Source organism: Merops nubicus, unplaced genomic scaffold (assembly GCF_000691845.1).
Source record: "Merops nubicus isolate BGI_N331 unplaced genomic scaffold, ASM69184v1 scaffold15985, whole genome shotgun sequence".
Taxonomy (NCBI): Eukaryota; Metazoa; Chordata; class Aves; order Coraciiformes; family Meropidae; genus Merops; species Merops nubicus.
Window position 1 is genome coordinate 34,835 of NW_008611787.1, and position 25,847 is coordinate 60,681.

General features: G+C 49.0%; 1 protein-coding gene across 1 annotated transcript in view; it reads left to right on the plus strand.

The window, feature by feature from the left end:
* The window catches only part of LOC103773952 (ankyrin repeat and SAM domain-containing protein 1A-like), a gene marked incomplete at both ends in the record, with an annotated part of 45,588 nt that overhangs the window by 7,084 nt on the left and 12,657 nt on the right, over nt 1–25,847 (plus strand). The window contains 9 exon segments of the mRNA XM_008941334.1: nt 2,107–2,403; nt 3,076–3,151; nt 3,435–3,536; nt 4,864–4,959; nt 5,071–5,267; nt 7,498–7,590; nt 11,424–11,541; nt 18,419–18,433; nt 18,436–18,977. Coding sequence (XP_008939582.1) covers nt 2,107–2,403; nt 3,076–3,151; nt 3,435–3,536; nt 4,864–4,959; nt 5,071–5,267; nt 7,498–7,590; nt 11,424–11,541; nt 18,419–18,433; nt 18,436–18,977 — 1,536 coding nt within the window.

The following is a 25,847-nucleotide window of genomic DNA, read 5'->3' on the forward strand; positions in this document are numbered from 1 at the left end:
CTCCTGCTGGTCTCTATTGCAGGAGGAAAATCTGGGGGTTTCACAGTGAGCATCAGAGCCCTGATCTGCTTGAGGAAAATTAGACTTAATTGCAGTGAAGGTGAGAGAAGTCTCCAACATAAAGGACGTTGTGTTCCCATTTCTGAGCCATCAGGCAGGTGTTTGGAGTTTTAAAGCTTCGAGGGAATCAGCCTCAGTGCCAGGGAGGGATGAGAGAGGGAATGCTCCATAGGGTGGTGTGAGCAGTGCCCCCCACAGCTCTGCAGCACATACCCACTGCCCCAGAGGTTATCCCCTCACTCTGGCTGTGTCATGGGCACACTGATACCTGGGTTCCCTTCCCTGTCAAAGAAAACCAGTATGATTTACCAGCCTTTCAAATGCCTTGGGACCAGCAGCTTGAGCCGAGTGATGGGTGTGATCTCTGTAGTTCTCTATTCTCTCCCCTTCTCACTCCCTGTGTATATTTTATGTGCAGACTTCTTTATCCTCCAGTAACTTCTGTCCACTTGTATGTGCCTTCCTTCACCACGGCTGCCTCTGGCACTCCAAGTATAGAGCCTGTTTGACTCTGAACTTCTGTGCTAACAGCAATGCCATGCTATTCATACCTTCTGAAGCATCTCAGCTCTGCATGTGGCCCTTCCTGCATCCTCCTCCTCTGCTTTTGTACAAGCTGCAGCTGCAAAGAGCCTCTCCACAACTCCTCACTTCCCTTTGCTTCTCACATGGCTGAAAAATGAGGGAAATGTCAGATAAAAACAAATGGGGGCTCGCATGGATGAATCCTTAGAGTGACTGAACACATTCATGGGATTGAAGCACTTGTGCAACAGAGCAAGTTGTGCAGTGTGGTTGTGAAATGGTGCAAAATATTGACTGCTCCTACAAGCTGGTATCCAACAAGGTGCATGTGCTCTTAAAGCAAAAAGGAAGGTGTTTTGGTTAAATGCAGTTTCTAAAGTAGTATTTTGAGCTTCATCAAGACATTCTGTGTTTGGATTTTTTTTTTTTTAATGGGAACTGTTCTTAAAATTACAGTTTCAACCATGATTCTGCTGACGTTGAAGGGTGTAACAGTTTGTATTAATTTTTTTCTTTTTGGGGTGTCAAATTGTTAGATTAGCATTTGTGTGTAAAGTCCTTAAACGAAAATCCCTCTGTGTCTAACACACAGTAGCCAAACTAGAAACTTGAGGTGAATTTATTTTGAGAAAAGCCTTTTTTGAATCTGGCAAGGTTCCTATTTTGCACCTGCAAGTGAAATGATTTGGGTTGCTTGTCTTCCAGTGCTTTGCATTGCTGATTTTGAAGCTGACAGATGCTGCATGCATTAATTGGATCTGGCTTTCACTGTGGGGTGTTCTCTTGTCGCTTGGACACTTCTTCCTGCAGTTGCCCTGAGACCTTGACTCGTTAGTGGTGTGACCTAATTGCCCTAATTCCCAAACTGCACGTTGTCTTAACGCACCCTTTCTCTAAACATCCAGCTTGTGAGCTTTGGAATTGCAAAGGTGGAATGGCTGTTCTAATCAGGATGAGTAGGATATGAAACAATTGAAGTTTAAATCTAAAATGATGACGATTAAGCTACAGCAGAGAGAGTTAGTGCTGCAGTTTGCCTGTCAGGTGTTGCAGCCTTTGATTTTTGTGGCACCCCAAAATGTGGGCTGCTGCTAGCAGATAACAGGCTGCCTCCCCCAGATCTGGAAGAATTAATGGGAATCCAGATACAGCTCGACAACCCCTCAAACTTGAGCATGGTCCCTGGGTTTTGGCTGCGGTGCTTTGAGAACAGGCTGTTGCACACACAGCACCTACTGCCCACAGAGCAGATTTCCCCTATCTGAGCCAAGCTCATTGTTCTGAATTTGTGCAGCTTTTCCTGGGTGGGTCAGTGGCCGAGCTCCCGAGGGGATCTCTGTGCCTGGTAACTGACTGGCGAGACGCCGAAAACACCGCTCCGGGCTCTGGTTTCAGCTGGGCTGCTGCTTCCCCACTGCTTTTTTGTCTGGGTTTTGCATTTAAACTTCAATGGTTTGAGCGAGGCACGGAGCAACCCTGTTCCCCCTGGTTCTGACCCTCTGCTGTCTGTGACCCCCCCAGAACAACGACAACGAGACGGCGCTGCACTGCGCGGCGCAGTACGGCCACACCGAGGTGGTGAAGGTCCTGCTGGAGGAGCTCACAGACCCCACCATGCGCAACAACAAGTTTGAGACCCCCCTGGACCTGGCTGCTCTCTACGGGAGGCTGGAGGTGGTCAAGATGCTTTTGAACGCTCACCCCAACCTTTTAAGCTGCAACACTAAGAAACACACGCCCCTGCACTTGGCGGCGAGGAACGGTCACAAAACTGTGGTCCACGTCCTCCTGGATGCTGGCATGGATAGCAACTATCAGGTATCTGGTGTGTCTGTGTGTGGAGGGCTGCTCTGATTGCTGGGGAGTGGAGAACCTGGGTATAGTCGTGGCATGGAGAGCTCCACCCAGCCCTCCTCCCAGAGGGACTGTTTATGAAAGATGAGCGATGGCTTTTTCCTCTGGGCTGTTTGTTCAGCTCGTGGTTGCTCTGAGAAGCTGCTCAGAAGGATTCTGGTGCTGTGCATGCTTCACGCCTGCTTGGTAGTGGGACAGAGAGCCCCAGACACATGGCAAGGAGAAAAAAGCCCTTTTGCCTAAGCTGTTCTGCCCCGCGATACTGTGAGCTCTTGATAGTGGTGGAGGCAAACCATGTCTCTTCCATCAAGCTGCTTCTGAATATGCTGTTTCCACAGCAATAGCTTGTATGTGGTGGTCTTGTCTTACCTGTTCAGGACATGAGCTCTTGCTAAGCTGTAGCAAGTCCTTTCTTGGTCTCTAAGCTAGGCCCGCATGTCTCGGAAGAGACCATCCCCATTTTCCATTCCAAATCCTCAGCACTGGAACAATATTGGTATCTGTCCTCAGCTGGAGATGTTGCCCACACTTTGTATACGATGCTGTGTATTTGTTGCTTCTGTAACCTTCTAAAACGTGCCTCCATCACCATTCCCCACTGCCTAGCTTCATGCTATTTTTCCATTTAATTTGCAGACTGAAAAGGGCAGTGCTTTGCACGAAGCTGCTTTGTTTGGCAAGACAGATGTGGTACAAATATTGCTGGCTGCAGGTGAGAGAATGATCCCCTTTTGAAGCAGTAACGTGGTGACTCCTTCACCCTGAACTTGAGGAAGCCTTTGTAGAGGCAGCGTGTCTCCAACCTGCTATCAGAGTTCCTCAGAGAGGGTTACAGGGGAGGTTATCTCATGGTGCTTGGCTTTAGGTCTGCCTCTCTTGAGCATTTTTTAATTCCCCACAGTGATGATCCCAAATGTAAGATCTGACTTGCTAAAAGACACACATTTGGTTTGCCCATACTTATATTTTTGCCTTCTCTATGCCTGTTGCCACAGGTATTGATGTGAACATAAAGGATAACAGAGGCCTGACAGCTCTGGATATTGTGAGGGAACTTCCTTCTCAGAAAAGCCAACACATAGCAGCTCTTATCGAAGGTAAGTGGTGGAGCTCTGTGTGCCAGCAGGAGGGAAAAGTTTGGGTGCTAATTGTGCCAGTGCAAGCACAGGATTTTGATCTTTAGTCCTGGAAAGTGCTGAAAGCAAAGGAGCTTCAGGTCACGTCCTGTGATGAGAATCTTGCAGGTGTTGGAAGGAATGATGCTTAAACACTTGGGTGAACTGTCTCCAGATCAAAAGCTTACAAAGGGACTTTCAGGGGGGCATTTAGGGGCAGTGGCTCCTTTGCTGAAGGAGTGTGGCATGAGTTTTAGAGTTGAAATGGGCTTAACTGAGCTTTGTTTAACACATTTTAGGAGTTAATTAAAGTTAAGGGTAGCCTAAGTCTGCTTGCAAGACTGCAAAGTCATAGCTTTAGGAATGGTTTTGGGTTAACTGTCCTTTATGTGTCTGTGAGGCAGTCATCCACAGATCTCACATCCTGCTCCTCACTTCCTTGTGAAGCTTGGGCATGCATTTTGCAGATGAGATTTACAGAAAAGGCCTTGATTGCTTGTGGTTTGTAAAGGAGCTGGGCTCATTGTCTGCCCAAGTTAGGGAGTGAAATGAGGCATCGTAGCTGAATTCATACCTTGTAATTACACTGTCTCCATTTCCTCTCAGCTGTGGGGAGGAAGATCAGAAGCGTGTGCAACTGGTGTGCATTATTCATGCTTAGCATTTGAGAGCTTTACAGCTTCAAAGCACTTTGCAGACTTTTAATTAGGCTTTGCCTCTGAGGCTGACAGGGGTTATCTCTATTCTGAAACTGAAGACAAACATGGGCTTTAGAACTGAAGTTCTTGCAGGTAAATGCTGTTAGTTCACTCCTGTGAGCGAGCAGGCTGCCTGTGCTGTTGCTTTCTGACTTGATTCATGTAAGCTTAATGTTCCTGATGTTGCCTGTTGGGTTAAACCTACCCCCTAACCTGTGTGCTTAGGGGACCACGGCTAGAATTGGTTCCCCTCTCCTGTGACTCCAGAAGACCAGACTACCTCATCTCTGCTCAGTGATGTAGCTCGTGTCTTCAACATGAAGGAATCTCTCTGTGACATTGTGTCCATACAGGAGCTTTGCAGCTTTCTGATTAAAGACTGTAAAAGTTCAAAGCACCATCCTGAACCTTGTACAAGTGATTAAAGAGGCCTTCTGCTTCTATTCTGAGGTCTGAGCTGCAAGTTTTAATAGTGTACTTTGGTTTTTTTTTTTTTGGGAGACTTAATAAGCTGACAGTTGGCCTTCCAAGAAGGGAGGAAGTGCCATATGCTGCAGTGGATGTGAAATGAGATTGACATAAACTGAGCCTGTTGCCCCACCTCATTGCAGATTACACCACTGGGAAGAAAAGTGCCAAAGCTGCAGAGAAGGCTGCTCAGGCTCCTCTTCTTCCAGCCCCTGACCCCCTGTGCCGAGTGTCTCAGGGTAGGTTTGTACCCAACACAGCAGTGCTGAGCCCTCCTTTCCTGCAGGTGCTGACTTCCCAGGGACAGAAGCCCTGAGTGATGTCCCTGTGTCTGTCTCTCCCTCTCCCAGGTGACGTGGAGAAAGCTGTGACAGAGCTGATCATAGACTTTGATGTGCACCCAGAAGAGGAGAGCCCATATGAGGCTTTGTACAACGCCACCTCCTGCCACTCCCTGGACAGCCTTGCCAGTGGGAGGTCTTCAGATCGAGAGTCTGTGAATAAGGAAGTGGAATCAGGGGGGCTCAAGGCAGCAGGACTCAGGCCTGTATGTAACTGTGTGCTCATTTGGCCTTAGAAAGGTAACTTAGCTCTGTTTTCATGATTTTGCAGCAGGCTGCCAGTCTCCCAGCTTGAGGAGAGGTTTAAATGCATCCCTGATGTGGATTAGAGCAGGCAGGTTCCTCTTTTTGCACTGGCCTGTTCACCAAGCCACCGTTATTGTCCACAAGGAGCCACTTGGACACTCCTGATTTTCACCTCGTGTCACATCCTTCTGTTTTCTGGCAGTTGAATACTGGTGCCTGTGAGTTTGGGTTTGTCAGGACATAGCACACAGCCAAAGGGCTAACTTTTGTCTAGGAGACAGCTTCAGAAACTCTGTGGAGCAGTTTTCTCATCTCTTTTCCTCTCTGCTTTGCCCAAGAGAAGGCTCTCAAGAAATTAAGAATACCCTGTTGGAAACTGGTTGGCAGCAGAAACATATTTTTGTGTATTACTTGTAGAAATCTGTAGAGGGTACTCGGTGCTTTAGAAGGCAATGCAGAGCTCCTGGAACTGTCTCCAAACAAGTCTTCCTCCCCTTCTGTTAGGTGCATCTGCTGCCCCGTTAGCAGTGGTGGCAGCACTGCTCTGGGGCAGACAGGAGGCTGGCCTGGCAGCGTGCTGTGTCAGCTTCAGGGTTTCTTTTCTGGTTGGCTTTACAAAGCTGCCTGCTCCCTGGGTCTATTTTTGGACAAAAGGCAAAGCAGCAATGAACAATTAAACTGCTGGTGGTACTGTATCCATGCTTCCTCTCTCTCTGCAAAGAGGTGCCTCATTTTTCTGTACTACTAGCAAATACAGTAGCAATGAGACAAGGTTCAGAAGACTGATGGTTCAGCCAGTTCTCCCTTCAGGGAGTGCAGTACTAGGTGCACTGTCCTGTTGCTAACTAAACCTTTGTGGCCTGTATCCATCAATGTACTGTCCTGTGTTGATAGTGTCTGAGGGGCTGGAGTGTGGCCAGAGAAGGGCAACGAAGCTGCTGGGGAAGGGTCTAGAGCCCAAGTGTGGGGAGGAGCAGCTGAGGGAGCTGGGGGTGCTGAGCCTGGAGCAAAGGAGGCTCAGGGGAGACCTTCTGGCTCTGCACAGCTCCTGACAGGAGCCTGGAGCCAGGGGGGGTCAGGCTCTGCTCCCAAGGGACAGGACAAGAGGAAACAGCCTCAAGTTGCCCCAGGGAAGGTTTCAGTTGTCCCTGAGGAACAATTTCTTGCCCTGGAGGGTTGCCCAGGGCTGTGCCAGGCTGCCCAGGGCAGTGGTGGAGTCCCCACCCCTGGAGGGGTTTCCAAGCCCTGGAGATGTGGGGTGAGGGACACGGGGCAGTGGGGACCTGGCAGTGCTGGGGTAAAGGTCTCTTCTAACCAAAATGATCCTGTGATTCTAGGTGAAATAAGCTCACCTCTATCACAAATAAGAAAAGGTGAGAGGTTGAACTGCAGTAAAATGGGAGAAGAAAGAGGCATGTGCTGCAGGAGCTGGCTGGAGTTTTCCCCAAAACGTGCTGGAGCGTTTTTGAGCGAGCTGATGGCTCTGCCGTGTGTCCCTTTGCCATGAGGTGGAGCTGTTGCAGGGCAGGAGATGACCCAGAGATGTGTTTAGCTCTGCTTGGAGACCAGGCAGGCAGCTCTTGCTGCCCACAGGCAATCTGGGGGTATTTGAGGAATGCTGTGCAGCATTGTCTCTTGATCTCTAGGGTTTTCCTTTATAAAAGATGCCTCTGGAATCACTTATGCCTGTTCCTGTTTGGGTAAGACCCCAGTGATGTGTCATTTCTAGCCATTTGCATGAGTTCATTGCTGACCTTCCCTGGGAAATGCTGAGCTGTTGAGATTACCAGTCTGGGGCTGAATGGACTGGTTTAAGTGATGAAGCAATAAACCTGTGTACACAGCACCTTCCACCCCAGCAGCTTCACTCTCCTGAAAGCATAGCTGGTGCTCAGGAGCTGGCCTGGTGCCATGCCCTTCTGGAGCAGAAGTGGGTGGTCTGTTATCAATACCAGAACATCCCCAGGACTGCAGAGCAGTGAATCTGCAGGAGGGACTCTGCCTGAATAGGTGTCCTCCTGGAGAGGAGGAGGAAAGGCAGCAGCCATTGCCAAGCTCTGTGCTGTTAGCACTGAACTTCTCCACCCAGATTAATGTGAGGAGGTTGTAGCAGTGTGGGCATAGTGTTGGTGGAAGCAGAAGGGATGTGCTTTGACACAACACAGTTGACAGTGGTCTTCTCAACTGCAGAGAGAGCGTCCGCCCCCGCCCGCCAAGCCACCGCCTGATGAAGAGGAGGAGCAGCATGTGGAGAAGAAGACAGGCCATGGTGCTTCCTGTGAGGTACATGGGACTTGATCTGGGGTGTTTTATAGGAGTGTGGTTTAAAGAACTGTTTTAATAATTTGGCAGGAGCCAACTGTGGTATCACCTTCCTTGCAAGTCGAGTTGTGAATGTGAAGTTCTCTCACTCCAGCATTCTGCTGTCACTTGCCATGGGAACTTCCTTTGTGCAGTTCTTCCAGGGCACCTCTGCGTTGACCTTCAGCCTTACTTTCCTATTCTTGGCTGGGAATTCCCTTAGGAAGAGAGTTTTTTTGAATTATGTTGTGATGTGGACTGTTGCCCACTTGTAATGATCCCACCACATCACTTCACTTGAGACTGAAATCCAGAGGGCTGTTAGTTCCTGCTTCCTCTGAGCTTCCAGCTGTGGAGGAGATGCGTGGGCTTGTGGGACCCCTGATGTGAACAGGGATCAGGGGCTTGTATTCAGCCAAGAATCTGGCCCAGCATATGTTAAAGCTGTCTTCTGCAGAAGTCACTGTGTGTGAGCTACTTCTTGATGAAACTGAAGTTCCTGGGCCTCCCGTTGCTCATTTTCATTCACCTGCCTGTGAACCTCAGATGCAAAGACTCTTCAGGAGACCTGTCTATTGGGGGGGTGTCTGAAACCACAGATCTGTCTTGGCAACTTCTGCTGACAGCCAGGAAACTCTTCAAAGCAAACCCAAATCTCATGGATTTCCTTGCTTTTCCAAGTGCAGTAGGTTGGATGTTAAACAAGTGGAGCGTGTGTTGCCTCTGGCTGCCCAAACAGGCTCCAGTTCACCAGGCACTTTGCTTTGAATGTGTTCATCTGCTGAAGTTCCTACAAGGCATGAAATGTGATCTGTTTGCTGCAGTATGTCAAATCTACACGAGACATGAGTAAACATCACCTGCTTCAGCAGAACTGACTTTTTATAGAGAGATTAAAGCTCCAAACAGGGCGTGACCAGTAAAATTGAAGTGGGATGTTGTGGACTGATCTCTCTGTTGCTCTTAGAATGGTTTTGCAGTTTGTGATGAGCAGTCTCGTGGCCGGCTTTGGGCAGAGGAGAGCTGGGTAGCAGGTCATGGTGGAATTGGGAAGCAGAACTTCCTCATGATGATGAACACGAGGGAGGGAAACGTGCATCCACTGCTCCTGCTGAGTTATCTGCTCTAGTTAATTACCAAACACCCGCTGTGTTCTCCTGCCACTAATGGCTTGGAAACAGGATCTGTTAAAAGAAATCTTGCTCACAAATAGACTTGCACACAAAGGGACTCGCTGGGGAGATCTTGATCTGCAACCAATTTCATTGATGGAACAGTCTGTCGCTGCCTGGAAGTGACCTTCTAGATGGACTGATAAAGCAGGTTGAGCTGATTCTTTTTCTTCACGTGCTGCTTCAGGGGTGCTCAGTTTTTCAGACTCTTGCCCATTATTTATCCTCTCAGTACATGTTCTCTCTGGGTTGGGCAGGCGTGAACAGGAATAGGTTTGGGGGATGCTGTAAACGTCTGGGAGCAGCATCCTGATCTGCCATCCTCCAAACCTGCTCTCACCAGAGCCAGGGACAGTTAGTCATTGCATATTCTGGGGCTGGGCCAAACTCCAGTTTCAAAAGTAGTCTTTTTATTCCATTGCCAAGCTGGGGCTATCAGTCAAAGCAGATGTGCATAAACAAGGAACTTTCAACTTTCATCGTGGAAAAACAGGCAAAAGAGCTGATTGTTTGGAGGTGCTTGAGTGCTGCCTTTCACTATCTGCAGAAACCTTCTGGGTTTGTAGCTGAATAAGAGTCTGTGTTGGCAAATTAAACTTCAGTTTCATTTGTTTATTGCTCATCTCCAAAAGGGAAGTGCAGACAAAAGACCAGGCGCCATGATTGTTCCTGCAGCTTCATCTGCAGCTCTGGTGAAGGAGACAGAAAAGAGAGGAGTTACCCTTTAAAAAGTCTTTCAAAGTCCTCTGCTGTGGATTAAGTGCACTTTAAAGAGCGTGCTCCTTATCAACAACATTGTATTGTGGAGGTTTGCTGCTAGGGATTATTTATATGTGCTAACCAACATGTATAAATAAATGGAAGGTGAATTGGAAGAAATATTCACTTGATTTTGTTACTCCTGGTTGCAGAGCCTACAGAACAAGCACAGTTCTCTATCAGACAGTGGTCTTCATTTTGAGTGAATCTAAACCTGAAACTAAAGCTCAGAAGGATGAGAGGTGGAGAAAGTCAAGTGTAACCAGCCCTTCGCAAAGCAAAAGTTGGGCATCGTGTGCTGCTGGGGAGCTTCTGCTTTTGAATGTGCTCAGTGTGTAAAGAGGACAGCCCAGTAATCAGCATCTGCAGGATTTTGGGGGTGTGCTAATGCCTGGCTTGAGGTCCAGGCTACAACTGCTAGCACAGGCTGCTGCTGTGTAGTGTTTTTCCAAGATCTCTGGCGAGAGCCTGTTACCTACTGTTATGGTCTGATGTTTTTGTGCCACCATCTGGTCAGAAGTTTCTTTTCCTTAATGTGCTCATTAGGAGCTCCTTCACCTGAGCAGGAGCAGCTCTGCCTGACAGCTCATGCTCAGGGCAGGTACAATAAATACTTTCTTTGCCGGACGTGGCCCGTTTCCTCCCATTGAGGGAAGTTAACTTAAAAGCCAGCTGGGCTTGTGCAGAAACAGTACACGGATGTTGGAGTCCTGCTCTGCTGCTGACTCCTGGGTGTCTCTCCAAAGCTCCCTAAGCTTCCAAGGTCTTGGCTTGATTGCACTGGGGTAGGTACCTATTTGCCCTTGAAACATCTCTGATGCTTTCACTTTGGGGAAGAAGTTGGAGGTGATTCTTAATCTGCTGTCTAGACAGTTGTGGTTCCAGGAGACTGTGGGCAGCAGGAGAGCCCTCCCTGGGGGGTTCAGACAGACCTGTTCTTCCCTGTCTTGGCAGCAACAAAGGCTCACTTGCTTTCTGCCTTGGGCTTGACCTCACTGTGGTCAGCTGTGGGCACAAATGGCTCTTGGGACAGGGTTGTGTCAGCGTGCCAGGGTCTGGCCAGGAGATGGTGCTGAAAGGCAGCTGACCATGCAGGCAGGGTGCTGTGAAGCCCAGTGGAGCCCAGTTAGCACCAGGGTGGCACACGTGGCTTGCTGAGGAACACCCACCACCCTTGTGTTGAGGTACAGCAACGTGTGTGACTGCAGCAAGATGCATTTGGATCCTGCACTGAGTCTGCTCCCTCCACGTGGACAGTGCCTTTCCAGAGCAGCTTGCAGGAGGGTCTGCCAATATTCCAAACAAGCTCTAATCAGAGGCTTTGGGGGATTTAAACGAGCACAACCACTGCTGCACATCCTGAGGTTAAACTGAGTTTATACAGTCTTGCTTGAGGGCTCTTTAGTCCTAAATACTTTGTGTGTCCTGAGGTTAGAAATGCTAAATCTGAGACTTCTGGGGAAGGTGGCAGGGATTTGGGCTTTTTTTTTTTTCCAGCCATGTCCTAATAGGGCCAGCAACTCAATAGTGAATGACGATGCAGATTCCAACATCAGCAGTAAGTTTGAGTTGGGATGAACAGGAATAACGGTCTCAGCTCTTTTCCCCCCTCCAGGCTGGCTGCAGCCCTTGCACAGTGGATCAGCTGGAGTTAGAAAGCTGTCAGCAACCTTCAATACTAGAAAATAAAGGGGGTTTAGGTGGAGTTTTTTGAGAGGGAGGGGAAAAAAAAATTAAGGTGTTACATTTTGGATCACACTCGGCAACGAAGGTGTTACCTCTGCCAGCTCCATGCTTAAACCATGGCATAAAGAGGCTTTGTGCTTTATTTCCAGGATAAAAGCATTGCTTTGTGGAGTGCTACATTATGGTGTTTATCTTTAGGCCCCTGTTGCACGAGGAAAGAGCAGAGGAAGTGGAGCTGAGGAAGAGGAACACCCCTACGAGCTGTTGCTGACAGCAGAAACTAAAAAGCCAGTTGCAGTGGATAGGAAAACAAAAGGTAAGTGACCATCCAAAAACTGGAGCTGTTTGTTTAGATGAATTTAAGGGAAATACAGAGGGCAGAGAGTGATTGGAACAATTAAAACTTTGTTGGGTGGGGCAGCTGGGAGCTGGATTGCAATTGTTTTGTTTCCTGGTAATCTTCACTTTTATAAAAGAGAGATCTAAAAGTTCCTGTACAAAATGTACACAGAGGAAGGGCAGCTCTGCTGTTTTGACAGCTTAAGAGATTGTGAGGACCTGCTCTGTTAACTTAGGCAGTAAGCTGATCTTGTGCACAGTCAGGTAAATGCAGAGGGCTGGAGGAGGCTGCACTGTGTTGTTCCAAGTGAGCTGAACCAACACAAGTGTTTAAAGGAGCCAGATTCTCCATCCAGCTGAACGTGAAGAGCTGCTGGCGTTGCATGTTTCTATCAACAGATGATTGGCCCCATCTTAAAATCAACCTCTTGCTGTGTTTTAAAGCTAATTCAAGATGTAAACTAACAAAGGAAAAACTGAAGATGTGTGGAGCAAGCTGCTCTCTAGAACTGACTGAAAATCTGCTATATAGCCAGGTTAAGTATCAAACTAGTCCCTCTTCTCCCAGAGGGACTCCTGTGCTTTACAAAGGATCTGGGAACACCTTGTCTCTAGTGCTTGGCTGTTTTGGCTTTCCTTCAACGACAACAAAAGATTTGTTTAGAGGAAAAAAACATCTCTTGCTTTATTCAAAAGTCCTGAGCAGGAATTTGGGAAGGATTTAGTTTGGACTCCAGACCTGGAAACCGTCTCACTTTGAGGATGACCAGAGGCTAACGAGGACTCGATGTGATGCCTCATTGACTGCTCTGTAAGACCCACAGCTTTTTATCCCTCCTTGCAGCGTGATAACTTTCCTTCCTGCAGTCCTGCCACACTCCCAGCTCATAGAGGGTGGCACAAGAGGTCATTGTTTTCCCACCAGCATTTGCCAAAGCCACTTGCTGCCGGAGGCAAAGTTAGGACGCTTTTCAGGTTGGTGCTTTGCAGTCTCAGCCAGGAATAGTCCTTGGGTGACAGCCATTGAACCAGAAGCTTTCAGGCCATCTTTTCAGCGTGCAGCTATTGCTGGTTATTCAAGTGTGAGCTATTCCTGACTGCTTTGCTCCTTGCCCTGGCTCCTGTGTCTAGGCTTCGTTAATATGAGGGAAGGTGTGTTGGGAATGTGTCCGATTAAAATCTCAAAATAATGCACCTGCTTGTTCTTGATGCAAATCTCTCCCCCTGAAGACATTGATACTGAGGCTAAGCCCCATTTCACAGAGAGGTTGCAGGAAGCATCTTTAGCCTATTAAATAGGCTCCAGAGCAGGGTCCTGCCTTTTAACGTAGAGCTAGAAAAATAATAGCTCTGTCTTCAAGGCTTGCAGACTGTGGAGAGAGCTACTGTGTGTGTAACAACCCTGAGCCCTTCCCACTGTTGTGGTGAGGGGAATCCAAGGATGCAGTCGAGTTTTCTCATCTCCCAGGACTTGTCCACTTTTTTGAATGCAGTCAGCACTGTGACTAATGTGGTGGAGCCTTTGATCTGGTGAAGGTGAAGAGCTGCTCCCAGGGGGAAGGGAGCGGAGTTTGTTGGGACCATCTCCCATTGCTCTTTGTGGTGGACCTGGAGAAAGGGACACGATGGTTTGTCCCCCTTCTCTAGAGGGTACCAGCTGTTTTCCAAAGCATCTCAGAGTGATCCCTGTGGCACGACTGCACATGTGGCAGTGTCCCTGTAGTGCAGGAGCAGGTGAGTTTTGGCAGGACCCCATATCCTCATTCACCTGCTGCTTCTCTTCTCTGAGACTTCAGGCTTCTCAGCCCAGTAGAAAATGAGGCAGTGGCTGGTTTTTGTCTTTAGCACTGACCATTTCTCTGGTTTCTGGTGCTTATCCTTGCTTTCTCTCCCAGCACTACAGGTTGCTTTTTTCTGTACTTGAGTTTTATAAATGCTCTGGAAGGGGTGAATCAGCTTTAAAATCTGCTCTATGACACTGGGAACAAAAGGAAATGTTTCTGGGTTTTGCAGTAGATGGGGTCAGGTGCCAGAAGGGCATGTGGAAGCAGACATAGCTAAGTATGAAATGTGAGGGGCAAGCAGACAGGGGAGATGATGCATTTAGGGAGTAGCAGAGTCATTTTGGGAAAAAGTTAAGGGCTCAGTGAGGGACTGAAGCCTGAACTGGGGTGTTGGAGAATTTTCCCACCTCTGGATCAGAAGGGTCCTGGAGCATCAAAGGCAGCAGCTTGGTCCCAAGGCGAGGAGCAGGCTGAAGCACAGCTTTGAATTGCTTCTTGGCCCTTGATCTGAGAGGCTGGGCTTCTAGATGTTACTTGAGCAGTTCTGGAGGAGCCTTGGGTCAGAAGAGGACTCTGGTTCTTGTGGGCTATTGAGAAGGGCTTTTCAGGGCAGCTGGAAGGCTGAATTTCAAGGCACGTTGGTTTTAATGGTGCCTTTCATATCTGATAGCTGCCTTTGTTTCCTCTTGCTGCAAGTTGTCCTGCATCCAGTGAGCAGATGAATGTGGTATTATCCCCCTGGCTTTGGTTGCCTTTTGTGTGTGCTGCAGCAGTTTGCTGTCACATGCTGGAGCACTAGGAAAAGTTGGCCTCATGTTTTGGGCAGAGTATCAGAAGAGGTTTGAGCCAAATGTTTTCCCATCCCTTTTGGTGAGGAAGGGACGTGCAGTCGCACGCGTGAAGTCAGGGCACTCAGACCCTCTAACAGGGCTTGTAAATAGGCCAGGAGTGGTGAGCTGACAGGAGGAGACCTCCAGCTCCTGCTGCATTCAGAGAGGACTGGTGGAGGGTGAGTACAGAAAATACTTCTGAGTTTTGATGCCTGTCTTCCTTCTCAGGAGAGTCCCACAGGTGTTGTCAGTAGTAACCAGCTGCAGGTAGGACTGACTTGGTTTATTCTTGTAGTTGTTAAAAACTGATATTTGTTGAGGTTCTGCTGTGCTGCTTCCATAGGAAGCCCAGCTTGAATAATTAGAGTGGTTTGGGTTGGAAGGGACCTTTAAAGGTCATCCAGCCCAACCCCTCTGCAGTGTTGACATCATTGAAGTCCCTACTTTGTCTTTCCTCCTGCTAGAGTTTTTCTTTATGGTTATACTGGTTCAACTGGTATGTATGAATGTGCTCTAAACCAGAGATCTCAAATGAGCCAATAATAAAAATCATGCTGCAGAGACATTTAAACAAAATACCTTTCCAGAGAGCCAGAGTATGGCCACAAAACCAGCTGGATGGATATCGCTGTAGAGAATCCATGGGAACACGTGGGTGTGTCAGACAAGGGTTGGAAGGACAGAAACCTCTTGGTTTGCTGTGAGAGGAGTGCACAGGCACAGCCTGCATGGCCTCCCTGGGTTTTATCACAGGGGTGTGCTGTACCTGTGGATTCTACACCCAGTGCCTTGCTGTTGCAGCTTTACTGCACTGGAGGGTTATTTTTGCACCCTGAAGGCCAGTTTCCCTCTCTGGCCCTCTGTGCCCCAGGATCTGCATGCTCCTCACTTGACAAATTCTGGCGTGATGTACCAGGAGGAGCCTTTTCTGTCTGAAAGTTAGAGGCTAGCACATGCCCTTGCTCGTTTTAAGGCTGAAGAGCTTGAGCAAAAAAGCAGCTGCAATAACAGCTTCATTCTCCTAATCCAGGGGCATGAAACAAATCCTGCTGATGATATATGGGGAAAGAAATTTGATCGAGGCAGGGCGGTTGCAGCTTAGTGTTAAGAGTTTGGGGAAGTGCTTTGTGTCTGGAATCATCAGGCTGCTGACAGGGAAGCTCCTCACTGAATCCTCCCTGGGATGCAGACAGTCTGTACCCAGAAGGGGGCTGGAAGTTCCTCCTGTCAGTGACATCTGCAGCAGGCGTTGGCTGAAGAAGTCAGGACCAGTCAGATGTTTGTGCTTGGCTGTAAAATGAGCAAAGGGAGTTGGGCAGAAGTCCCTGGGTTAAGGACAACTGCATGTCTGAGTTAAAAGGTATAACTGAAGGAGGATGCTTTCAAGTCCCCTTAAGGCCAGCAGATGGATAGGACTGGGGTCTTTCTGCTTTTCTAGCACCTAAATACTATTTTCCCCTTCTCCAAATTCACTACACCCTTGAAAAATGAGTAGTGTTGATTTCTTTGCCATGAGAAAAGCTATCAGCATATCAGCTGAATCCTGTCAGAAACCTCTCCCAAAAAGTTACACCCTCCTGAGATAGCTGGTGGCTGTTCTGGCCTCTCTGCTAGCTATCCTGGGGCACCTTTAGTTGAAACCCCAAAATTCCTTGAAACTCCTGGGTCCATCTTCTGTGGTCCTGCCACGTTCACCTCAGTGGTAAGGAGTGAGATTGCTCCTCTCTGCCCATGTTGGTGGTTGTCTGCAGCTTTCAGCCTGGTGCTACATGCTCTGAAATGTCTCGAGATGTTCCTCCCATCTTCTGACCAAGGGCTCTTGCTTTTGCTTCATCCCTTCCTTCCCTGGCAGCTGCCAGTATTTGGAAGTCCTCCTTCATCTGGAGGATGAATGGGCAGCTGTGATTTCTGTTCAACAGGAGTCCTTTTGTCAGCCTCTGGAGCTGGGTCTCGAGCACTTTGCTCTGGCTGGACCCAAGTGTTCCAGCATGTGGCATAAACTTTCCCCAGCCGCCTCTGCCTTCAACACAAATGCCAGTGAAGGTTAAGTTGGGTCATGGAAGAAATTATTCCCAGGGAAGGAAAGGGGTTGATAAGAAAGGCTGTTGATTTTGCAACAGTTTTTCCCCTCCCCATCAGGGTAATGTGACTGTCCCATCAATGCTGTGTCCTTCTTACCAGGTCACAGAATCATTTAGGTTGGAAGAGACCTTGAAGATAGAATCCAGTCATTAACCCAACACTGCCAGGTCATCACTAAACCATGTCCCTCAGCACCACAGGAGATTGACTTCTTCCCAGGGCCTTGGCTGATGGAGTCCTAGCCAAACATTGCCCTGCACTGAGGTGGAGGAATCACCTGCAGAGCAGAAATAGAAAATACTGGAGGTTATTCCTTGAAACTCAGATTACTTGGTAGCTTATTCTTATTAATATCAGTCTGTCCTATGAATGCAACATGTCTGGTCTCTTCTAAGGTTTCTGTCCAGTGTTAGAGCTTCATAACTTTGTCACTGAACATAGTCTGGTCTTGAGATCTTCTGGCTGAGTGCTGCTCTTGGCCCTCCCCTGCCCTGGGGTGATGCTGGTGGCACCACCTGCCCGCAGGGGACGTGCCTCTCCTTGCCAACTGCAGAACGTGTGGTTGCTGTGCCCGGGGGAGATAATCAACAACTACTTCATTGTCCTGGAATCTTTAATTCAGAGGATCCAGAATGAAATAAGCCCTCGTGTGGCTGGATCCGGGCGAGAGGCGCGGTCTGGCGGCACGCTGCCCTGGCACTTCACCTCCCACCAGGCTTTGGCTGCTCCTGACTCAGCTGCCAGCAGAGCCAGAGCTGCTTTGGGCCTTTCTGTGGAGTAAACAAGTGCCTGTGAGGGGGACTCGTTACACTCGGGGCTCATGAGACCCCGGGCTCTGAAGCACCTTCTGAAGACAAATGACTAATTGGATCCTTTCCTGCCTCATTTCTGGTGTGAGGACAGATCACAAAGCCAGGTGCTAGTGTTTGAAAAACGACCTGCAAGAGCTTAGTGCTGGAAAGGATGCTGGGGAGGAAGGAGTTCATCTTGCTCCTGTTGCTAATAGGCTGCTTTTAGCTAAAGTTAAGTAGAATTCATTAGAGAACTTTGCCTCAGTGCAATGAGGATTCCTTTGCCTTGGCTTCCAAGAGCTGCTGTCTTGCAAAGCAGCAATTTCCTCTTCACATCTAAACATCCTTCTTGTATTTCTGAGCCATGTTATCTGGGCGTTCCTTTACATTTACATTGTTCCTTTGCTTGATTGTTCCTTTGCAGTGTTGTATTTTTTTTAGTCCTTGAGCTGAAGAATGTTTCTTCAGGGAAGAAGCAGTTAAAATTTGCAAGCAATTATGGGCAGGTTTAGGAATCCTTGGTAAACAGAAGTTATAATTCTGAGCTTGGCCAAGTTTTGCTTTCCCAATTGAAATGCACGTTCAGATGTGACCAAGGTGAGTACAGGCTTGGTGATTGGGATCAGTCAATTATTGATGATTTGTACAGGACCCTGGTACCTGATATATTAAAGGTGTTGGTGCAGGAGTGGCTGAGCAGCAGCTTTGTGTTTCTGGGACAGCTGGTGCTGCACACAGCTTGCTGCCCTGGCAGATCAGATCCTTCTGTGTTCAGCCCTTCACTTGCAGGACTTAGGGTTTTTTTTTTCATTGCATAAACTGTTTATTTCTCTCCCCTGAGGAAGGAGGAGAGGTTGAACTCGGAAACCACTAGGGAGGAAAGCAAAGCAGAGTGGTTTTTTTTTTTGGGGAACGGATTTTGGAACTCGCAGGTTGATTACAGTCCAGAAGTTTTCCCACCCTGCAGCTGGTGCCAAGAGCAGGCAGCACGGCTCGAAATAACACTTTGGCCTTTATGGAAATGTATCAGATGTTCCAGGAGCCTCTGTCTCTGCTTCTCCTACCTCACTTGCTCTCTCTGCAGGATATAGTTAGCACTTCTCTTAGCCTTATATAGCAAGGCCTGATAGTTAGTGTTAACAGGAATAAAACAACAAGGAGTGCTGCCAGATTGCATAAATCAGGCCAGTGTTTGGAATTTCATAAATGCCATGACTTTGGGTACAAGTTGAGCACATGGAACAATACTGAACTGTTCTCTCTTTATCTCTCCCTCCCTTGCTGAGGGCAGGCAGGAGGAGAGCTGGAACTTTGCTGCTTCTTCCATGTTTTTAATTTCCCCTTCCCTTGTTTCCATCCCCATGAAGACCACAGGAGGAGCAGTGGCAGGCTGCAGACAGCCAGGACATCCAGGTTCCAGAGCAGTTCTCAGGGTTGCTCCACGGTTCTTCCCCGATCTGCGAGATAAGCGAGGACCCTTTCAGGCTCGTTTCCTCCACGGAGAAAGGAGGCACGGAAGCTCCAAGCCACCCACCTGCTATGCAGCTGGAGGATGTTGACTTACCTGCCTGTGGCTCGGTACGGACCAGCTCTCCAGACCCAAACCAGGCAGTGGTCTACGCCACCGTCCAGCACACGCACGTCAGCCGGGCGGATCCCGACGCTCTAGTCACGCCCCACGTGCTGCAGCACCCCGGCGGCGCTGAGGAAGAGGGGGATAGAGCCGTGGGCAGAGCCCACCCGGGGAGCAAACCCAAAGCTGAGCTCAAACTCAGCCGCAGCTTGTCCAAGTCGGACTCGGATCTGCTGACCTGCTCCCCCACGGAGGACGATGCCATGGGGAGCCGGAGCGAGTCGCTCTCCAACTGCAGCGCCGGCAAGAAGAGGCTGGAGAAGTCCCCGTCCTTTGCCTCCGAGTGGGATGAGGTAAGGCTGACTCTGCTTCAGAGCTGCTGTGCCAGGAGTGGATGTACAGCACGAGCTTCTCTCTACTATGCTGCTCTTCAGAGGGGGTCCCGGGTTCTACTGACTCTCAGGTTGCATTAACAGGCAGATGCTCGCTTGTAAGACTTTAAGGTGTTAAATGCCAGAGGACAGGTTTAACTGGAGGGGCAGAAGCAGAACTGCAAGGACTGAGGGGCTTTTTGAAGTTTAAGTTGCTCAAATACAGGGCTTCGTTTCTTTTAGGCAAGCCAGAGAAGTTTTTACAGCCCCAAGATGAGGGAAAAGTTGCTAAGTGCTCCTCACAAATCTTTACGTTTCCTTCTTCTTCCCAATCCTTCCCCTGTGGACTCTCCCAGCACCCGGAGGAGAGGTTTTTATTCTGGGTCCCTGCTGCTGGAGGGGTAAGCAGTGTCCTGGGCTCACAGGGATGGAAGGAGGGGAGTAATTAGGCTGTGCTTTGTGTATCTAATAGCTCCCACTTTCCTCTTCACATCTTTATTTCCGAGGCTTGTTAAAAGTCACTTTATTATAGCACAGGAGGCTTGGGGATAGTTAAATATTTCATGCTCAGAAAGTTGGCCCTAGTGAAGCACTCGGGCGAGATTAAGTGTCCCTCTGAAATTCAGCACCGCAGCATTACTGAAACATTCTTTGGGGATGATTCTCTGCTGGTAGAGCAGCAGTGCTGCCGAAGAGATAAGCTCAGATGAACCACTCTTTGTACACTGAAAGGAAATAAAACCCCTGGCGTGGTGCTGGGGGTGCAAACTCGTGGGGTGGCTGTGCCCCTGCCCTCCAAGTGCTGACCAGTGCTCGGCTCTACCTTGACTTGGGGCTAAAATCACATTTTGGGGAAGGGGGAGCATCAGAGGGGCTAAAAGCAAAGTGGGAGTCCCTGCTGAGGATGAGCCCATCCTTCAGTTTATGGAATCTGAATGGTTTAGGTTGGAAAGGGACCATTTAGTCCAACCCCACTGCCCTGAGCAGGGTCATCGACAGTGGAGAGTCTAAAATTTCACCTGATACACGAAAGAGTTAAGGTGAATGTTTAGATTATGGCTCAGTATTATTTCAGGGAGTAATTTATGAAGCAATCTGTCACCTTACTGGTGTTTTAAGTTTCACATAGTATATGTATTACCTGCATTTTTTATCAGCACATAGGTCTTGATTTAAAAGCCCCTAAAGTGAGAGAGAGAAGAACTAGCTGAAGTGTGACTCTCCCTCCCTGCAGTGTTTCAGGGCTCCCAAATGGATTTGTTTTTCCTCTGTAGCTGTTTTGGTTGTAGCAGCTTTGCTGTTAATAACCTGGGTCTGTTGAACCATGGCTGTTAGTGAAAGACTCAGCAGCAGAAGGCTTGTTTGAAAGGACTGGAGAACTTTCACTCTGCTTTCCCTGCCCAGCTGAGCTGTTTACAGCAGATGTTGGAAGGGAAGAGCCTTTGGCTTTAGGGCACTGCACGACTTCACTGGTAGCAGAGGTCAAGTGTTAGTGTGTCTGTGCTTCCCCTGCTCAGAAACACAAGCCCATGGATTTGCTGCCTTGCTTGGAAACAAAAAGCAGCATTTCCACCCAGAGTCAGCTTAATGAGGCACAAGAGGGAAATCTGCTTTTCCTTCCTCTGAGGTTTAGGTGAGGAAATCAGAGAAAGAATGTGAAAAATTCACAGCTGTCTACAAGGGGGACAGGTCTAACATTTTAAAAAAAAAACCAAGGTGCTATCAAAATCTGATGGTTTTATTGGTCTTCCTGGTTTTTGGTGTATTTTAGATGTCTTGTGGAATTGCTTGAATTTGGTAGCATCATCCTGTGGCTAGAGCACTGATTTGCCTTAGGGTCTTATGTCTGTCATGGAGCAGCTTGAATGATTCTGGACAAAGGTTTCTCCTCTCTGCCTCAGTTTCCCCACCTGTGAGTTGTCAATAGCCTCTTTTTGTGGGATGTTTTGGTTCCCAAATAAAGTTAAATATTCTCCTAAGAAGGGGGATGAGCCAGTGGCTGGTGATTTGCTGCTTTTAGCTTGATTTGCTCCTTAATTTCCAAAACCTCCAGGCATGTGGGGTCTCATTCTGACTCCTGGTGCAACGCTTGCACTCTTTGATGCTGTCAGCAGGAGGGGCACAGTTCATGGGGCAGGACAATTTTCTATGGAAGCAGCATAAAGGGAGCTGCTGCTAATCAGTAGTTTATGTGGTCAGGCCAATTCTTGCTATAAAATATCCTAAAGCAGCCCCCTGTGGTGGTTAAGGAATGATAAAGATGTGCCTGTGGGGAACGTTTAGGGTTTTTTTGCAGTGATTTGTATGTGCAGAAAGGGGCTGATCTAGCTGGTCATAATGGCAACAGTGAGATTTAAGCAGAAATGTAGTGCTGCTGTTGGAGGTTTAATTAGTTCCCTGAATGGGATGATGCAGCTGCTCTGAATTAAATGCAACTTGCAGCCTCCGAAACCACCCGGCTAATATAAAACCTCGTTGAGCTGCCCATGTTAGCAGTGATTTGGCTCTTCCCCTGTGTTGAGGGGAAACAATGGTAGATTTATATGCATTATTCTGTTAATTTTCATAGTCTTTATGCCAACAGCTGAGGAGCAAAGTGATCCACGTGCAGCGCAGTGCAACATGCACCCGTGGCAGACAAGCTGAGGAACTTGTCCACTGGCCTTGCCAGCAGGAGGTGTGTCTGCTGGGGGTGCTGGGCACTCAGGGAGGACCTGGTTGTGCCTGCAGACAGCTGGGATCTGTGGCAGAGGCCAAGCCAGCATCACTCTGGGCCATGGGTGACCACACTCAGCTCAGGATCTGCATGGAAGTGAAGGGTCACGTCCCATCCCAGCACTGCTGCTGCCCTGGCGTGGCAGGAGGAGGTTTTGCCAAACGGGTGGGATGGGGAAGAGGTGATTCACTCAGCAGAGCTCAGCCCTCTTCCCACTTGCAGCTCCCCTGCTCCCAGGACCTGGCCCGAATAGACACCAGCAGTGCTGCTGTGGAGGGGTCTGCTCAGCTCGGGTCCCCCTGGACTCCTTCCCGGGAGCAGGAAGGCACTTGGGGTGTCAGGTAGAAGATCCTTGCAAGCCAGCCAGAGAAATGATTACAGCAAACAGCAATGTATTGCCCAGTGAGAGGGATGAGGACCAAAAACACTCAATCCTCCCCTTGAGGGAAGGAAGGTGGGGGAGAGGAGGCATGTGAGGGGGCAGAGCTCCTGCTCAGTGGAAATATTTGAGTCCTTCCAGACTTGGCTGGGGGATAAAGTGATAAATTAGGGATTTGTAATCAGCTCATAAATACTTAGCAGACAGGAGATGAGGCAGTGGCAGCTCACTGTGAATTTTGCATAGGGGAATAAATGACATTGGCCTTCCTGAAGGAGGAGGGAGGCTCTGGGTGCCCAGCTCAGCTGCCAGCCCCTTTCTGAGGTGGATTAACTCTCATCTGCTCTGCCTGCCTCCTCTGTAGAGCAGCTCCCACCCAGCACATCTGCTGGGGCAGGCAAGCCTTGTGTTGTGCCAAAATGGCACCAGAGTCCCTTGGAGTTTGCTCAGCAAACCTTCCCACCCACATGGTGTGATCTAGGAGGGGCTGAACTGCGCTCTTGACAAACTATTTCAGATCTCTTTGGATGTAAGGCAACATGGACATGTCTAGCATGAACAGAAAGATGATCAGCCAAGGTTAAGGGGTACACAACAGCCTTGCTTTTTCCTGAGCCTATGCTAACTGATCACTCTTAGCCAGGTTTAGGTGTTCAGCAGTTCCTTCTCCCCCTGCCCCAGATGCTGCTGCAGGTTTTCTTCAAGTCCTTTTCTGCATTTGCAGAGACATTTGTGTCTGTGCTAAAGGAGAGAGCCTGCCCAAAACAAAACTTCACCATGATCACTCTGAGCTGCCACAGCCCCGCTGGAGAAGCAGCTTCTGCTAGTGAGAGTGATTAGCAGGGATGTAATCTCCAGGAGGAGCAGTGTCTGGGCTTGAGGGTGGTGTAAAATAGTCCTCTGGGATCTGCAGTGGCTTTGGGAGGGTGTGTCTGTACTAAAGGAGAGAGCCTGACCAAAACAAAGTAAAACTTCACCAGGATCACTCTGAGCTGCCACAGCCCTGCTGGGGAAGCAGCTTCCTAGTGAGAGTGATTAGCAGGGATGTAATCTCCAGGAGGAGCAGTGTCTGGGCTTGAGGGTGGTGTAAAATAGTCCTCTGGGATCTGCAGTGGCTTGGGAAGGGGTCGGGCTGGGACAGACTGGCTCTGGCCCTGGGGGTGGGCAGTTCACAGGCAGCTGGCTGGACCAAAGGAGGTGATGAAGTGAGAACCCTGAAGTGCAAATAGCAGATAAACGGGCTCCCTTTGCAGAGGAGGAAGAAGAGGGGGAGACTTTTGGCTTTGGCACAACACGTTGGCATTGGACAGCCAATGGAAATGAGGTTTGGTGCCTTTGTAACAGGTTTGTGAGGTGCTGCCTCTCCTGCAGCTCTCTGCATTGCTCATTCCTTCAGAGCCCACAGTGCACCCTGCTCCAGTGGAGGGCTTGGGGTTTTTTTTGAGGACTGCAGTGTGCTTGTTCTTGACACACGTGTGATCCAGGAGATGGATCTGTGCCATCTGGTGTCCCCAGCCCAGAGGAGCTCCCCCTCTCTGAGCAGAGATGTCTGGGGTTGAGGCACGGTGCTGTTTGAGTTACCTGCTCTTCTGGGTCACAGGTGTTGGTAAGAAAAATGATCTGTTAAGTGTTTGGGGGCAGAGGAGGAGACAGGCTACTGAGACATTAGCCTCAGACCTGGCTCCTGACATCCCTTAATCCTCCTCTTCCAGCTGCCTGCTGTCAAGGAAGTGCCTCCAATGCTGAATTCCTAATGAAGGCAGGGCTCAGAGGTTCCAGCATCACTTTCAGGAGATGGGGGAGTTGCTTTGTGTTCTCTTCAGCTCTTTTTAGGAAGAGATTAAACCTCCTTCAAAAGAAACTTAAGGAACTGAATAAAACATGCAGTTTACTTCAGCTTTTTTTTTTTTAGAAAAAAAGGAGCTACACAGTCCACCACTTTGAAGCATTTTTTTTTCCCAAGTGAATTAGTTGGAGAATTAATGAATATTCTGTAGCTAATTACAGTGCTGGACAACCATCATCTCCAAGGAATAATTGCAGTGGTGTTCCATGTTTTGCTGTTGCCACAGAAGGAATTTTCCCATTTTCAGGAATTTGGTGTTCAACCTGTTGCTGATCCATGTGGGGTCTCAGTGTCACCCAAGGGTGGATGCCAGGAGTAAGTGGCACATCTGTCCTGCCTTCTGTTGAAGGATTTGAAAAGCTGGGGAATGAGTTTTTAGAGGTTGTGGGGTGCCTTTAAATACCTGAGCTCCATTAACCTTGTCAGGACTGCTTGGGTGCTTAACTACCTGGTGGAATTAGTGCCTTAACTGCAGGCTCACAGTTGAGGATTAAGAACATTTGCATTGAAATGTGAAACTTTCAGGAAAGCTCTTGATGACCTGCCACTGCCTTACAAACGACACCCAGAAGTTGAAATTCAGGGCTTCGAGCTGGTGTTGAAAGGAAATGCAAATATTTCCCTTGTTATTCAGGGAGAGAGCTGCTATTTTTGTGCCTGGTGAAACCACATCTTGTAAAGGCTCAGCTCTGACAAGCTCCTGCAGCTTACCTGCGGGGTGACTGCTCCTGTATGGGCCATGCTGGAGATCAAACCACAGGTTTGAAGTGAGAAATGCAGCTGAGAACAAACACCGTGTTCAGGCTCCCCATGCTCCTGTCACCCCTGCGGGCAGACTGGCCAGAGATCTCTGGCTCTGTGCTCCAAGGAGATGTGTCCATTGGGATGGGGAGGGGATCCTGCCCCTCTGGGGAGCCCCCCCTGCAGTGCTGGGGCAGCTCTGGAGTCCTCAGCACAGCAGAGCCAGGGACCTGCTGGAGTGGGGCCAGAGGAGCCCCAGCAATGCCCTGAGGGGGGAACCCCTCTGCTGGGAGCCCAGCAGGAGAGAGTTGGGCTGGGGCAGCTGAGAGGAGAAGGCTCCAGCTGGGGAGACCTGCTGGGGGCTGCCAGGACTGCCAGGGGCCTGCCAGAAACCTGGGGGGGGACTTCTGAGCAGGGCCTGTTGGAAAAGAACAAGGAGTAATGGTTTGAATCTAAGAGAGGGAGAATCAGACTTGAGGGAAGGAAGAAATTGTTGCTGCTGAGGGTGCTGAGCCCCTGGCCCAGGCTGCCCAGAGAGGTGGTCGCTGCCCCATCCCTGGAACCATCCCAGGGGAGGTTGGCCGGGGCTCTGAGCACCCTGCTCTAGCTGGGGATGTCCCTGCTCAGGGCAGTGGGGTTGGACCAGAGGACCATTAAAGGTCCCTTACCACCCAAACCAGGCTGTGATTTTATGATTCTATCCTTGCAGGGTGGGTCTCAGAGCTCTTTCCTTGCTTGCCAGCAGCCTGTGCCTCCTGAAATGATTCATTTATTTTGTGTTGAAGTTGTAACACTCCACTTGCCCCAGGTCTGGCTCATGGGAGCAGGCAGAGCCTATCTCCAGAGCAAGGTGGGCTTGGTGAGCTTTTTGCCCCATGTCCCTTCCCTAGAGCTGACCCTCGTTTCTGAGCTCTCATTCCAGTTTTTTCCCCTTGGCCTGTTTGAAATGTTTGTACAATTATTTTTGTTTTGGGGGAGAGCAGTAATGTGGGTCAATGCTTTTTGCCCTGATTTCTGCTATTCTAAACAACTGTGCCCAGTTCTTAATCAATTATTGGGCTGATTATTCTATTATCTCCAGATCCTGACATTTCCTCTTGTTTTTCCTGTGCTAAGGTCAGGAATTCTTACATCATCCCTCGTGTTGAATCTCTTTTCCCTTTGCCCTCA